At 33.3% G+C, this 15002-nt stretch overlaps 2 protein-coding genes across 3 annotated transcripts; both read left to right on the forward strand.

Annotated features, from left to right (window-relative positions):
- The first annotated feature begins 920 nt into the window (after nt 1-920).
- On the forward strand, nt 921-10207 carry LOC130645224 (mitochondria-eating protein-like). Of its 2 annotated transcripts, XM_057451141.1 has the most exons (6): nt 921-937; nt 6514-6723; nt 7617-7776; nt 8495-8711; nt 9131-9310; nt 9638-10207. In XM_057451141.1, the coding sequence occupies exons 2-6, from the start codon at nt 6558-6560 to the stop codon at nt 9920-9922; spliced, it is 1008 nt and encodes a 335-aa protein (XP_057307124.1). In that variant the 5' UTR covers nt 921-937; nt 6514-6557; the 3' UTR covers nt 9923-10207. The 2 variants fall into 2 exon arrangements, with proteins under 2 accessions (XP_057307124.1, XP_057307123.1); XM_057451140.1 differs by lacking the exon at nt 921-937 and having other exon boundaries at nt 5939-6723.
- A 2159-nt stretch (nt 10208-12366) lies between these two features.
- Nucleotides 12367-15002, forward strand: LOC130645217 (acylamino-acid-releasing enzyme-like). Its single transcript, XM_057451131.1, has one exon. The coding sequence runs from the start codon at nt 12474-12476 to the stop codon at nt 14577-14579; it is 2106 nt and encodes a 701-aa protein (XP_057307114.1). The 5' UTR covers nt 12367-12473; the 3' UTR covers nt 14580-15002.

Raw genomic sequence — 15002 nt, forward strand, 5'->3', positions numbered from 1 at the left:
TCATAATTATTATAATTGCGTATGACGAAACTCAGCACTCTGCTCAACAACGATTAAAAATGTTTCCATTATTTGCGAAATAAATTTAAAATGCCTAAACGCATTTATGGTTTTAAGCAACCTCGCTATTGGGGTTAGCCCTTAGGTTGCTAAGGGAATAGGACCTTTTGGACCTTTATGTAGCCTAGCTGGATGCTTAACTGGGTTTGTGAACCCGACCATGATACTTTATGTACATTTTAATGATGTTTAAACTCATATGGTTCTGAGTAAACTGGTTCTGAGTAGATTTGTCATTGCCCAATTGGGATGTTGTTAACTTGGTGAAAAGTGTTTATGAAAGGGGATGTGAAGTCTAAAGCATGCTAGAAAAGTTGCAAAACTTTTGCCCTAATGTTGGGCCAAGACTCTTAGGAATTGGTTGCTGATAAACGCTTTTTTGAAAGAGGCTGAGATTTTGCCAAAAATAAAGGAGAAGAATTTAACCTTGTGGTTAAATTTGTGTGTGTAGGACTTAAGAATAGAGCGCCAATTAAAAAACGGTAATTATTTTAATTTTAGCTACAGGAGCGGCGCCTGGGAAAAAAAGAAAATATAACTCTAGACTGAGCAACTGTTACTATGGGAGTGGAATGAATTATTACTGTTGTTTGATGTTGTTGTTGTTGTTGTTGTTGTTGTTTTTGTTTGGATTTACAGATTAATAAAACTTATAAAAAAGCAATCACATTCTTCTTGTTAAAAAGCTTAAATTGTAGACACTGTTTATATTTACTTAGTAACGTCTGCAAAAATCTTTTTAATGTGATTTTTTTGTTAACAAACTCTTACAAAGATTTAGCTACGTTTTATTATGTGTTAAACTGTATATAAAAATAAATTGATAACATTTCTGCAAGAATAAAAGTTTAGTTTAAAGAATAACAAGTTGAAAAAGGTAAAAGTTTTGTTTTTATAAAGTATATAGCTATAAAGGTTTTATCAGAGGGAACATTCCTGCGTACACTTGTTTGTTTTGTTTTTATTTAAAAAACATAAGGAGTATTGCTACATTCATCTTCAAGGTATAAAATAGGTTTCACGCCTAAACTTTCAAAATATCTTTAAACTTGCTTTAACTTTAAAATCATGTGATCACGTAGAATGCATTTATAAAAACGCTCGCTTCTTTAAGCATATATAAATATTTTTTTTTTCTTTTTTTTTTTTTTACATTATCTTCAAAAACATTAGAATCATGTCACTCATGGTTTGATTTATAAGAACATCTTAAAAAACAAAATTAGACTGTGTCTCTTTGCTTTTATAGTTCATTATTTTCTTTGTTTTATCTAATTCAAAATCTCTTGTACGAGTAGTAAGTGGAGGGACGTTTAACTTTCTTGGGAATTCCATCCTGAAGGCTGGCTCTTTCTCCCCTCTGACTATGTTACCGCCAGGGATACGTATAATAATGCTCTAACCAACCTTCTCTGACTTGCTTACCTGCCCGACAAGCTGTTTATCGGTCAGTAAATGGTTCCAAATAGGCTGACAACACTTTATTTAAAGTGCGCCGAAGAAGGGACTCGAACATACAACCTTATATTAAATTTAAAGTGTATTGAACTAAGGACTTGTAACCTTATGATTACAAGTCGAATACTGCTAGCAGTATATTTTTTTCAATCTTTTTTTATTTTATATTCGCATACAGCTTATGGTGCCATTTCTCGAAACCTGAATGATTTTTAAAAGAAAACCTTATTGGTTGTGCGACTTTTACGACGAAAAGTTAAACGTAATTAATTATTTTCTTTTCTTTTTCTTATTCCTACTAAACAAAAAAATTAAAAGATTTGTTTCTATATCTTTGTGTGACTACGTGACCGTCTTTTATTCCTTTTTTGTTTGTTTGTTCGTTCCGACCCTTCGATAATTCGACATCAATATCCACCTTACTTGAATTGAAACTTCCAGTAGCACCGATTTGGTGAAGTTTGTGACAATCTGCTCAACCTTCCAGGTGACGCCCTGTTGTTTTCACGTGGACACCCTACATAATTAAAAACATTACAAATTTTTGTGTTACAAGCTTGGTAATTAATTATTTGTTCGCATGGTAACGCTATTAATTATGTAATAATATTTGTAACTAATTATGTACTTCACGAAGGATCGTTCATGGTGAAAACTGTTTCATAATTTTAACTGATGTCGCTACACTGTGAGTAATTTCTTATCAATACATTCTTTCTAAATATGGAGGATTATTGATTAGCAATAGAAGCAATCCTTTTCGGCTGCCGTGTAATGTCGATGAGAGTTGATTACTCCTGTTTCTCTATGTGATCATCATATTTTTTTTTTTGCTTTGAATTTTTAATTTATTGCATAAACACGAAAAGCGTATTATTTTATGCTTTGACAGTTTGAATTTTAAAGAATAAAAATCAGTTATAAACGTCAGGAATATTGTAAGTCTTTCCAAGTGTCACTTTTTAATTTCTTGCTCTGTGTATAGCTAAGTGTATACGATAGATAGTGGGTTTGCTCCCCTCTTTGTATAGAATAGACAAAATAAGTATGTATGTAATGTTGAGAAAACATTATGAAAGGTCAAGAATGCGGAGGTGAAGGGGCTGCGACGAGTTTTTATATTTAAATAGTATATATATATTTTAATCATTTTAAATTGTTTTCCGCACAATATGGATAGAATTCATGAAGAAGACACGTTACAAGTGACTATAATTTTTTTTCTGGATGTTGTCACTTGTGGTAAGGCAAGCACTATAATATTTTTTGTATGTATGTATGCATCTATTTTCGTCAAAATATTTTTTTTTACATGTTTTCGTTTTTACAATCAAATAATGACTGGAGCAAGTAGAAGACATATTTTTTCTTATCATCAAGCCCCATCTAGTTGAGAGAGGTTCAAGAGAGGAGGTTACAACTAACGTAATGAAAATTTTAACAATTCCTCTAGAGAATTACAAAAACGTAATACTAAAAACGTTGCGAATAATCAAAATTATTAAATAACAAGAAATGTTTGTGGTTAAAATGCGTCAACAAGCAAATAGATTTTTTGTCTTTATCTAAGATTGTGTTCCATAATAATGGCCCACAATAAGATAGTGAGTATCCACTGGTCACTAGTAAGGTCTTTAGAATGTTAAAATTGTTTATTGAACATCTAGTGTAATACCTGTGTTTATTTCTAGAAACTGATTTATGAAGGCCTTGGGTACATTGCCATTCCTAATGTTATACATAAATAAGAGGAACTGGTGTATAATCAGTTTATAGATACTCAAGGTCCTTATTTCATATAATGGTTGGACTGTATCTTTCCTTGTCATATATTGTGCGACATGCGTTTTTACTGTTTTTGTTTACTGTTATTTTTTGTAAGCTTGAATGATATTGTTTAAACGCATGCGTGTGTAAATCATACAGTTTTTGTATTTTAAAATACAGTACGCATGCGTTTTCAAATTCGGTTAACAATTTAGAGAAGGCAAGGATAGCGAAAAAAACTACGAATGTTCACACTAAACTGTATTGAAATCGAATTAATCGAAGAACATGATCGATATAATCGCCACTACTTGCAGGAATGAGAATGGATGACAAGGTTTGTCTTCTATAAAAAAGGCTAATGTAATCTATAGAGAAGCGAATCCTAAAAGACCTTGTGTCGAGATAATATTGCGTTTTATTTACAAAAAGCGTAGTTGTCCCATTCTTTTTGGCATTGTAAGGAAAACAAATAAAGCTTATTATCAAATTACTGCTTATTAGCAAACTTGTCATCTTTAATAAGACAATTATTAAATATCTTAGTTGATCTCAATCATACAAGTAAAAAAAATGTGTTTTTTCCTGTTTTTTCAAAAAGTCTTCACCAATCGTAATAAGTATCTTTGACTTTGAGTTTTGAGAATCTTGTTCCGTGTTTTCGTGCTTAAGATTTTGTTATTTTGGATACAAGTCTAGAGCACAACGTGTACACGATGTTTTATAAGAATATTTATTTTATAACCATTTCAGACTGGAATTTCAGGTTCAAAACAATAATGACCACCCTGGTCAAAATTTTGTTATTCTTATAAAAAAAGTGTAATGTGATTTCAAAACTTGAATCGGGATGTCTTCACAAGTAAAACTTAGCTTGAATTCCTAATATTTTTTTTTTGTATTCAAACAGGTTGAAAATTCCAGTGTCTACCATTTTTGTTGTGTTGTGATGTTGTTGTTGATGTAAATGTTGTTATTATGAGTGGAATGTTGTGTAGCTAGCTAATTTTGCAAGCTGTTGACAAGAATTTAAAAAAAAATGTTTCGTGGTAAGAAATTTTAATTGGTCAGTTGAAAATTTTTTTTCACCCAGGGCTTTTAATTTTATCGCTAAAGGAAATCAAAAAACATTTCTAAACTTACAGTTTCTGAAAACGTAGCTTTAATTAATTTATTAAACCGGGTATCTTAATGCATCAGTTACACCCCGCCAAAGTATATTTTTAAATTGTATTCATCTTTTATAACTTCTCTTTTAACATTAATGTTATTTTTTCAACTATATTTTTATTCGAAGTTCCTTGGGAAAAGGAAATAAGCGTCAACTTCCATTAGATTATTGACTTCTGTGACATTAATTACAGGAGTAATTGGTTACACTATTGTTTGTTGCATAAGAATAATTTTATGATAGTCCTTTTCTACATTCTTATTAATTTGAATTTTTCTGTTGTGTGATAGATGTGGAAAAAAATTATGAATTTGTGGAACCGTGGCGTGCTTTATTTTTGTGTTCTTTAAATTTAGTAGTTGTTGTTGTTATTGTTGTTGTTGTTGTTTTCCTTGTTCGTTTGTTGTCATTGCTGTCTTCCTTGTTTGTTTGATTTTGTTGATGTTGTTGTTGTTGTTTTCCTTGTTGTATGTTGTTGTTGTTGCTATTATTGTTTTCCTGTTTTGTTTGTACGTTGTTGTTGTCATTTATTATTGTTGTTTTCCTTGTTTGTTTGTTTTGTTTGTCGTTAATGTTTTCCTTGGTTGTATTCAAAATACCACTTTACTTAAAGAATACAATTCCCATTTTTTTAACTTTAGAAAATGTTTGTTTTATTTTTAATTTCGTTTCCTGTTTTAGTTTATTTTCTGCATAAGTCCATGGATATTACGGAATCATTTTATTCTCCAGATTATCCTGGACCTTAATGACTTCATTACTGGTTGTTACCACATGTTGCTTTCATGTTTAAATTACGTTCTGTGGTCATAAAATGTAATTATACACAATATGTAAGGATATCATGGATGCTTTCACCACGTTTAAATAACTTCAGTCCAGTTGAGTTCAATGATTTCAGTTCAAGTTCATAATTTTAGTTGTGTTTTTCAGTTGTACCAAACGACACTTATGTCAGCAGATTAGACGACTATTAGCCATTAGAACTAAAGACAACTTCTAGAAGCATAGACTTTGAGCATGTTCATTGACGAAGCACTTTTTCTACTAAATCTTATGAAAAGCTAAGTAGTCCTTTTTTCATAGAAGAAAATCGTTCGGCCATGTCGCAATTGGCAGCTGTCTTAATTTCTCTATAAGTATATTAGGACCAAGAAAATCACTTCTATATCGATATGGTAAGAATATATAGTAACTATTATTTCAGCACCATCTATTCTATATATGTGTCTTCTTAAAGTATCTTCGTTCTGTTTTTCGATAACAGACGCGTTGATAAAGATCTCCATAGTAACGAAGAATGCGACTGTGTCATAACAATTTGATGACTATCGTGAAAAAACTTTGTTTTTATTGTTTTTTGTTTTTTATCAGGGTTGGCAATCTAAACTCCAGTTGTTCTGTATGTTGTTTTTATGCTTCCGATCTGTGATTGTTATTGTTTTTGTTGTTTTTGTTATTTTGCTGTCGGGTTTTGTTGTCACAGTTATCTTTTTTTCTTGTTGACTAACTATTTAGGTGTATGTCAAGCAAACGTTTTTTTGCCTTCCTTCAGTTAATTGATCTCACAAGAAGCAACACATCAATTGTTCATCATACATAGTTAGCAACTTACTGTCTATTTTTTATTTTTTTTATTCGACTCTGTGGTTAAGTATAGAACACATACTTACTTGGCTATAATTTTTTACAAGTGACGGAGTTAATGCACCAGGTTGTTATAAAAACTAACCCAGTTTAGATCAGCCTAAAATACAAGCATAAGAGGTCCAACCCAAACGTAAGAGGTCCAACCCATAATTCCATGTGGCGAAAATCTCCAATATTTACCTCCATATGAACTTTACATGTGCATATGTTTTTTTCACAATTACCACGACCCCAGAGCACGAAGTGAACAACCACATTTCCTAGCTAATCGAGAAACAAATTACTTCCGAAATATTCACAGATATAATTTCTGTCAACAACAGCACTATCGTTACTGTACTGTTTACAACGAAACAACGGATTCATTACCTTCTCACTCCATTGATTTCTTTCAATATTCTATTCAGAAATATCTTAGAAACATAATTATATCAAAAATTGGAAATCCGTTATGCAGTATTACACAGAAGATAGGATGAGAAGACAAAGTAACCCTGGAGGCAGATTTACAAATACAAGAGGACCTGATCCCAACGCAATCCGTGCACAGCAGTTAATCGAGGCACAATACATGGCTCAACAACAGCAACAACAAATCAGGCCAGTTGGTGGAACAAGTGAGTTTATTTTGTTCAGTTCTTTTGTTATTGTTTTTCATAGTTCTCTATAAATTTAATACACATTTTCTTAATGAAGGAAAGTGCAAAGATTAAGTTCCGTTTAGTTCAATATTTCTAAATTACTTTACATACCTATAAAAGAGCACCTAATCAGATGAAAAGGGTTATATATATTAAAATTTTCTATGGCCTCATAGCTTTCATGTATTATCTATTGACAATACATCCTGTAGAAGCAACGTGGTTTATTAAAAACTTTATATTTTTTCTAATGTTGATATAAAAGCAAGCATGAGATGGCGGTGTTTAAACCTCTCTGAACGACGTGATAAACTATTTTCACCAAAGCTGGAGATATTTTGATATCCAAGAGAATTTTGTTTTTATTTTTTGTAATAATACATGCTGAAGTTTTTTTAACAAGGAATCATGAGCAAATCAAATAAAAAAATTCGACTTGCTTCACAGCGTTCATACACGGTTACAGAAGAACCTAAACCACAAGGTTTTGTTTATAATATTATGTCTCGGTTACTCTATATTTTGTATCCTACGTTAAGTAATTTAACTTCTTAATTATCGAGACGAATAATAATAATTTGTGATTATGTTTGCAATGAAAGTTTTATTGCAAGGGACAAGCATATTTGCGTGATTTGGTTTTGACATGATCTTTCAATATATTTAGTGATAACTGCTACCAAATTTAGGCTTTACCGAAAGTGTTCTAAATACGTTCAACTTCGTTTGTTAAAACTTATTGGTGACAAAATGTAGAAAGTATAAGCTCCATGAACACCAAATTAAACAACATCTTTTAACAATGACCTCAGAAAGCAAGAAGGACCACGTTCAGTAAGACGTTGACATTTTATTTTTTTTATTTTTAGTTCCACGTGGAGCTCGCAGAATGACTGGCGGGACACCGAACGACGCATATATGGACATGGAACGAATGAAACGCACTGTAAAAGGTCTGCAAGAACAACTTGCTCTAGCTGATGATACAATTCGAAAATTAAAATCCAAAGAAAAAGACCTGGGTGATAGGTACGACATTGCTCTCCTTCGCTGTTGAATTATGTTTCTTCATAGATGATTTTGTTCTCCACCCTAGTTTGATTTAAATAACCGCGTGTTTGAGCATTTTTCTAATCTTGCAACCTTTCTCAGATTATTTTGTGTCCCTAAACATGTTAACTGGTACAGTTGGTGACTAAGAAAGGAAATTTTTTTGTGATTTAAACTGGTGAATTAGAGCCTTTATCAAATTACATGTTCAATCTTGACTAAATCTTTAATAGAGGTCTTTCCTGGATGAATTCTTTCCAGTACTACACTAATTTTTTTATAAGCATTTCTTTAAAAACATACGTAAGCTCAAAATCTCCTAAAATAATCATTGCGCTAAGCATACCTTGAAGCTCAGAAATTCGGCTTTTCAAAGTTGGATACTGAATACCAACATTTTCAAAGATGAAACCTATCAATATCAGGGGCAAAGGGAAAATGTGTCTCCTTGAATGATGAATGACATGAAAAATGAAAAACATGTCTCCTTGAAATAAGCATAATTTCTGGCTCAAAATGAAAAATTCAAGCATGCTAAGCGTAAGTGGAAATTTACTATATGCTCATTAAAAGATAAGTGCATTCTTCCAGATTAATGAAAGAGCATATATATATATATATCTACTGAAACCTTCCCACCCCTACAGGCACGTGTGTCATTATTTTGTCTCACCTTATTAAAATTTTCTACTTACAGAGTAACACAGGACATACAAAATCAAGTACAATTGAGCGGACGGTTTGAAGACCTTTCAAAGGGAGGTACACGCCCAACGCAAATTATAGAAAGATACGGTTTGCTGTATACCCAAGGTCGTATTGATGCGATGGATGATCTTGATCAAATAGCTGGTCTCTCAAAGTATGGAAAACATCAAGAAATGAAACAAAAAATATTATACGGCATTATGGTGGTAAGTGTGTTCATAGTTAATATCATACAAACACTCTTCTTTTTTTGTATCTTCTAAGATTTTAGGTAATGGTTGTTATTCCGACAATTGTGAAAAATTGACGTACGTCACTATCGCCACAATAGAATTTTTGCAATTTGAGTTTATTTGAGTTATTTTTGACAAAAGTTCGTACTGAACAAAATAATTCCAAAAAAAGGGCTGATTTTTGTCGCTAAGAATTAAAAAAACGAGCTAAAGAGCAAGTCAAACATAAAGATCGGTGTTTACATGTGATAGTTTGACCGCGGACATTTTAAACCTAACGCCAAAAAGAAGCAATCGTTAAAATCGACTGCGAAGAGAGCGTTAAATGTACGATTAGAAACGCAGAGTTGGTTTATTTGAAACTGTAACAAAATATTTCTTACATTATCTAGGCTTCGTACAAAGTTTCATATGATTATTTGCACCAACTCAAGCTGAACGTACGAAGACTTCTGGGCGTGCCAGATAAACATCCGGCAACCGAGAAAGATGCTTTTGCTTCTGCCATTACTTTTCTTACTACGTATTTTCAATCTACAACACAAACGTTCAATGTTGAACCAGTTGTTCGAGTAAGTAATATGTGTTTTCAGTTTCGTTTGAATTCTTATAAGGAACGAATTTTTGACAAGCTTGGTTAAAACGATTGGGTTAAGAATAATTCACATTTTGTATTTTCGTGTGTATTTTCACGGACCATATGTAATCAGCAAGAGACTAATTCCTCGCTCCCAGTGTTTGTTTTTGCTGTTTTAAATGCAACCGGACGCTCTACTCATATCAAAATTAAAGAAAAAAGACTAGGGACGGAGTTGTGCTAATAAGACTATTGCACTTACCAACTAAATTATTTTGAAGGTTGTAACGATAAAATTATTTATTATTTTTATTGCTTTCAGGATGTTCAGGACCAACTAGTACAACTGCTGCCTGAATTTCCAAGTCTTTCCAGACTGCCTGGGATTGCTGCATACACTACGGATTGTTGTCGTGTCGCGTGGTCAATGGTTAATCAAATTCCTCCAATGGAATTAGAGCACAGCCATGATAAATTTTCTCAAACTATGCATACTCGATTTCACGCCTCTTCTGATAAAAACAATAAAATAAAGATGTATGTTTGGCCAACATTAGTTGATTCAGGGTCCAAGAATGTATTATACAAAGGTGTTGTGTGGACCTGAGTGGAAACGTATACCATGTCAAACATATTTGGGGTAGAGCAAGCTTCGTCATGATATGATGAAATACAAATTAATCCCCGTTTCCTGGAAACTAAGTTGTCAACTCGTGTAGATCAAAGTTTGTCAGCTGTGCACAAAACGCTGATAGGAGAAGAGAGTAGACAATTTCCGAGCACGTTGCATCAGTTCCTGCAATTAAAATATATAATAAAATGGTCAATGAAATTGTACATATTATTTTTTTTCAAGTAGCATCAATACAGTTTACTTTTGTTATTAGCTATATTTCTAAATGTAGTTTTAAATAATTTTCACTTTGGTTTTCCGAAAATGTCGAGTGTTAAAAGTAAACGCTTCGTCTAAAATATGCGCCGCCGAGTCTATGGATTTCGGCAACCGTAACCAATTCAGTCATTTGGAAGAGGTTTCAAAAAACTTTACTTGTTTCCGACCTCCAGCCTTGAGATACAGCCTTTTTCAACCTTTACAATCGAAAAATTGTTTTTGGGAACAACGAAATCGGTATTTTGAAAAGAGGTTTTGATTGAATTCGTATTGACCAGTTTCTACTCTTTGAATTCAAAAAACTGAATATGCACCCTCCAAAGAAAAAAATAAATTGAGCAAACAAATTTTTGAAGGAAACTAAAAATAACGAGGTTGCAAAAAAATCTATTCATGGATACATGTTAATCTGTCAAGCAGATTATCCCTAAAAATCAAAGAATTTTGTGAAATTAAATTTCTGCGAACCTATCTGCAAAATTACGCCAAAAGTTAGAAATTATAAAAACGAAATAATGTGAGTCTAGAATACGAATACTTTCAAACAGCTTCGTATTCTGTGCATGTAGGTTTTCGCAAGGACAACAGCAAAACTTCAAGATCTATTTTCTTCATCATTAGTAATTTCACTATATATTTCCCTATTTTTAAGAAGAACACAAATATAACATTTGAGGCTAAATAAATAAGAACATCTTGCCTCAAGCTGAACTTCTTACAAAACAAATTATTTACCTGTAAAAATGTGTATTTCGGATATTTTAATGTTTTGTTGTCATCCCCGCCTTATAGAATGTTTCGATAAAAGTCTGTATCAATTAATATAGTGTCTCTATCGATGAGAGGCTACCGTTGAAAGGTGATAAAAACTCTTGCAAAATGAACTTTTTAGAAAATAAAAACGACACATTTTAGTTATTATGAAAATTCATTGCTGTTTAATTTTTGTTTTAGGGGCCTGGACACGTTTTGGAAGTAGCAGAGGTCCACGAAAAAATTAAGTTCGGAAATTACTTGCTATTATCTACGTGTGACAGCACTGTCAGCCCAGGGAAACCTTTTCGTTTGAAGATCCCAGATTACAGGAAATGCCTTTCCAATAACCTTAATCCCAGGGTCTGTAGCGTTTTTGGAATGGGTTTGAAAAACGCTTACAGTATTTTCTTTTTTTGTTGTTGGAAACACACAGGACATACATTGATGTTTCACATTAGCAAAAAAGCGGGAGAGGCCATGCCCCGATCCCCTTTATATTGTGGGTCCTTAGTTTTTCTTTGTTTTTTTTTTTTTGTTTTTGTTTTCAAGTTTAAGTTGTGCGCGCCGGCTCCACTTGACCTCTGCTTTCCGTGCAGGAGAGGGACGGCTTAAAAAAGCATGCAGAAGAAGGGCACTCAAAAGCGCTGTTCTGCCCAGATTGCGAAAACGACCTGTTTACAACCGGGACAGCCGGATTATGTACGCACGGCCCGATTATGTTTTTTTTGCACTGTTATGTCGTGGTGACCGGATTATGAACGCTGATATAAATAGCTGGGAGACAGGCTGTGATTGGCATTTTCTTCAAGCTTTTGTAAATTAAACATTCTCTGGAAGATAGAACACCCCTAAAAACTAGACATGGCAAAACAAAAAAGTGTCGACGTAATTCTTAGTATAAACTACCCTTGTAGTAAATACATTTCAACATAATATACTTTGAAGCAACGTGTCGACGTAATTCTTAGTATAAACTACCCTTGTAGTAAATACATTTCTTGAAGCAACTAAATTTCACGGAACCTAAATTCTTCTTTTTGCGGGAATTAATTTTGGTGAAAAGTTATTAAACTTGCGAATCCCAAAATTTAGTATTTGCCACGAATGATATAAAAGCAGTCAGCCCCAATTATATTTGTTTTATTTAAGTCCTATAATTGTCGAATAATATTTGACTGTCATACATAAGTCGGCCTGCCCCGATTATGTTCGTTCTATAATAAGTGAGAAATAATATTACACTGTCGTATATAAACTGCCCTGATTATGTTCCTTTTATAAGTGCCAAATAATATTTTTTGAGTAATAAGTTGGCCTGTCCCGATTATGTTGCCCTGATTATGTATTTTCTGCCCTGTTCTTAACCGGGGCAAGCTGCCGTACTTAATCAGGCCAAAGTTCATTATCCGGGCAGAACAGCGCTGCTATCAATGTGAGACGCCCTTGCTTTTTTGAGCCCAAAGTGAAAGTTGTTGGATCTACAGACACTCGCACAGAGCAATCACAATCCATGGAGACTGGCAAAATACACAGAATCACACAAGTGGTGCAAGAATGCACTTTACCTACGATCACTAAAGCTGTAGTAGGTTCTGAGAAGTCTACACAAAATGAAACCTTTATCACTGTTTCATGGAAGAGAAATGTTTACGAAACCTCTGAAAGTAACAAATTTTCTACATTCTACAAGTATGAAGATGGTAGTAATCCTAGTTTAAAAGCAATCGCGACATTTCCAATTCTTTCTGCAGATGTTATATTAGAAGCTGTGTCTCCATCGTCAAGTTTACGAGCGACAATAAAAAAAGTTTCGAATCCTGATACGAAAAAGAATGAGTATGTATTGCAGATATGGTCTAAATCGGGAACAAAACTACAAACAACTATGAATCTGTCATCTTATGATAAGCATGGTCAGGTGCATGCTGATGAAACTTTTGGTTCACTGCAATGGTCAGAAGATGAAACAAGAATTGTTTATGTTGCTGAAATGAAAAAAGAAAAAAGCATTGGCTTTTTTACAAGAGTTCCTTCCGATGATGATCAAGCAAAACAACCTGAAAGAGGTATAAAATACAATTATGAGGAGTCTTGGGGAGAATTACTGACCGATGTTACCAACACAGTTATTTGTGTTGTGAATATTTCAAAAGAAACACTTAAGATTGTTAAAGGTATTCCTGAAGGAATATGTCCAGCTCAGCCACAATGGGGTCCTAAAAATTCATTAATATTTGAAGGGATTCAGCAGGAACCTTTTCGACTTGGGCGTATTTATTGTGAAAACCGTGTCAGTGCAATATACCAAATAACACTGGGTGATGAAGAAAGTGTTTTATCACTAACAAATGAACTATTGTCAACCAGTTATTCCCCACGTTTAAACAAGTGCAAAACAAAGGTGATATTTCTACAGAAAATTCTTAGTGGACATGGAGATCCTCATCGAAGTGCAGAAACTTTAATGTTGTATGACTTTGAGCAAAACGTTTTGAGTAGAGTCTATTCAGTTAAAACATTTCAAGAAAAACCGGTTGAATTATACTGTCATCAATTACCTAAAAACTGCTGGTTGGAAGATGATGTTCATATAGCTTTACCTATAACATATCAAGCAAGTCAATATGCCTGTGTTATAAACATTTTAACTGGTGAACTGCATAGTATGACAGGCTGTACATCAGTGCTTGGAGTTTATGCTAATCTCATTTTGACATCACACATGAAGCTTGAGTCACAATCTGCACTGCTCCAAGTTATAAAATTTCAATTGCCTTTAGTGTCAATTATTAGAGAGATCGGAACAAATGTTGATAACATTAAATATGGATGCATTACAAATGATCATGGGATTATATCACACTACATCATACCAAGCAGTTCTGAAAATAAGTTGTTACCATTAGTTGTTGCAGTACATGGGGGGCCTCATGCCGTGTATACTGATGATTATAATCGAGATGCTCGAGTGTTCTGTAAACTTGGTTATGCTGTACTTCTGGTAAATTATCGTGGTTCAACTAGTTTCTCAACAGAGTCGTTGAAATCATTGCTAGGAAACGTTGGCACCCAAGATATCAAGGAAACCCAAAATTTTGTGTTGCAGTTTATTGACTCTATGGATGGAAAGATTGATATGAAAAATATTTTTATTACTGGTGGATCTCATGGAGGATTTATTACAACTCATTTGATTGGTCAATATCCTACCTTCTATCGGGCTGCTGCAACAAGGAATCCTGTCATAGATATCACATCAATGACGCTTAGCTCTGATATTCCAGATTGGACATATGTTGAATCTGGTCTTTCTTATACACAAGACATATTGCCAACAGGTGGTGCTTACCAGTCAATGCTTGAAAAGTCTCCAATTATACATTTAAAAAATGTCAATGCACCAGTTCTGCTCTGTATAGGAGGCAAAGATGCTCGAGTACCACCATCGCAGGGTAAAGCATACTACAGATTGTTAAAGGCTAACAATAAAGTTGCAAAGTTACTTTTTTATCCAGAAGATTCTCATCCATTGTCTGGAGTCGAAACTGAAGGTGATAGCATTGTCAATATCTGCAAGTGGTTTTACATGCATTATTGTGGATCTAAGGAAAACTAAATTTATTAATAGAACAGGAGCATTTTTTTCCAATGTATATATATTAGATTTCCTTTTAGGGCCTGCAAACCACTTTCCAACTTTTTGATAAAAATAATTTTAAAATTTTCGCTACGCAGAAACAACAGTGGCTCTTGGACTCTGTTTTAACTGTTGCCCCTTCCCCTCCCCCTTATCTTTAAGAATCTAATAGCTGGCCCTGCTTTAAAAATATTTTGAAAATTACAGTTAAATTTACAAGGCAATTTCATATTACTGTTTTATTCTATAAGAAACCTGGCAAGCTAATTCCAAAAGTTTTTTGTTACCATCCAATGCGATTTTTCTCCAAAGTCTCCCTAGTGGGTTTCAAATTTTTTTGTTGCAATATATACAATTTTTGTACAAAAATAGGTATGCAATTGAAGTGTGGATAAAATTAAA

The sequence above is a fragment of the Hydractinia symbiolongicarpus genome, chromosome 5 (assembly GCF_029227915.1).
Source record: "Hydractinia symbiolongicarpus strain clone_291-10 chromosome 5, HSymV2.1, whole genome shotgun sequence".
Lineage (NCBI taxonomy): Eukaryota > Metazoa > Cnidaria > Hydrozoa > Anthoathecata > Hydractiniidae > Hydractinia > Hydractinia symbiolongicarpus.

What these genes read in the sequence shown, in the direction of transcription:
- LOC130645224 (XM_057451141.1), top strand. Translation starts at nt 6,558, where the DNA reads ATGCAGTATTACACAGAAGATAGGATGAGAAGACAAAGTAACCCTGGA. An exon ending in CAGGCCAGTTGGTGGAACAA is followed by an intron (nt 6,724 to 7,616) that starts GTGAGTTTATTT and finishes TTTTATTTTTAG; the next exon opens with TTCCACGTGGAGCTCGCAGA. An exon ending in TATTATACGGCATTATGGTG is followed by an intron (nt 8,712 to 9,130) that starts GTAAGTGTGTTC and finishes TACATTATCTAG; the next exon opens with GCTTCGTACAAAGTTTCATA.
- LOC130645217 (XM_057451131.1), top strand. Translation starts at nt 12,474, where the DNA reads ATGGAGACTGGCAAAATACACAGAATCACACAAGTGGTGCAAGAATGC.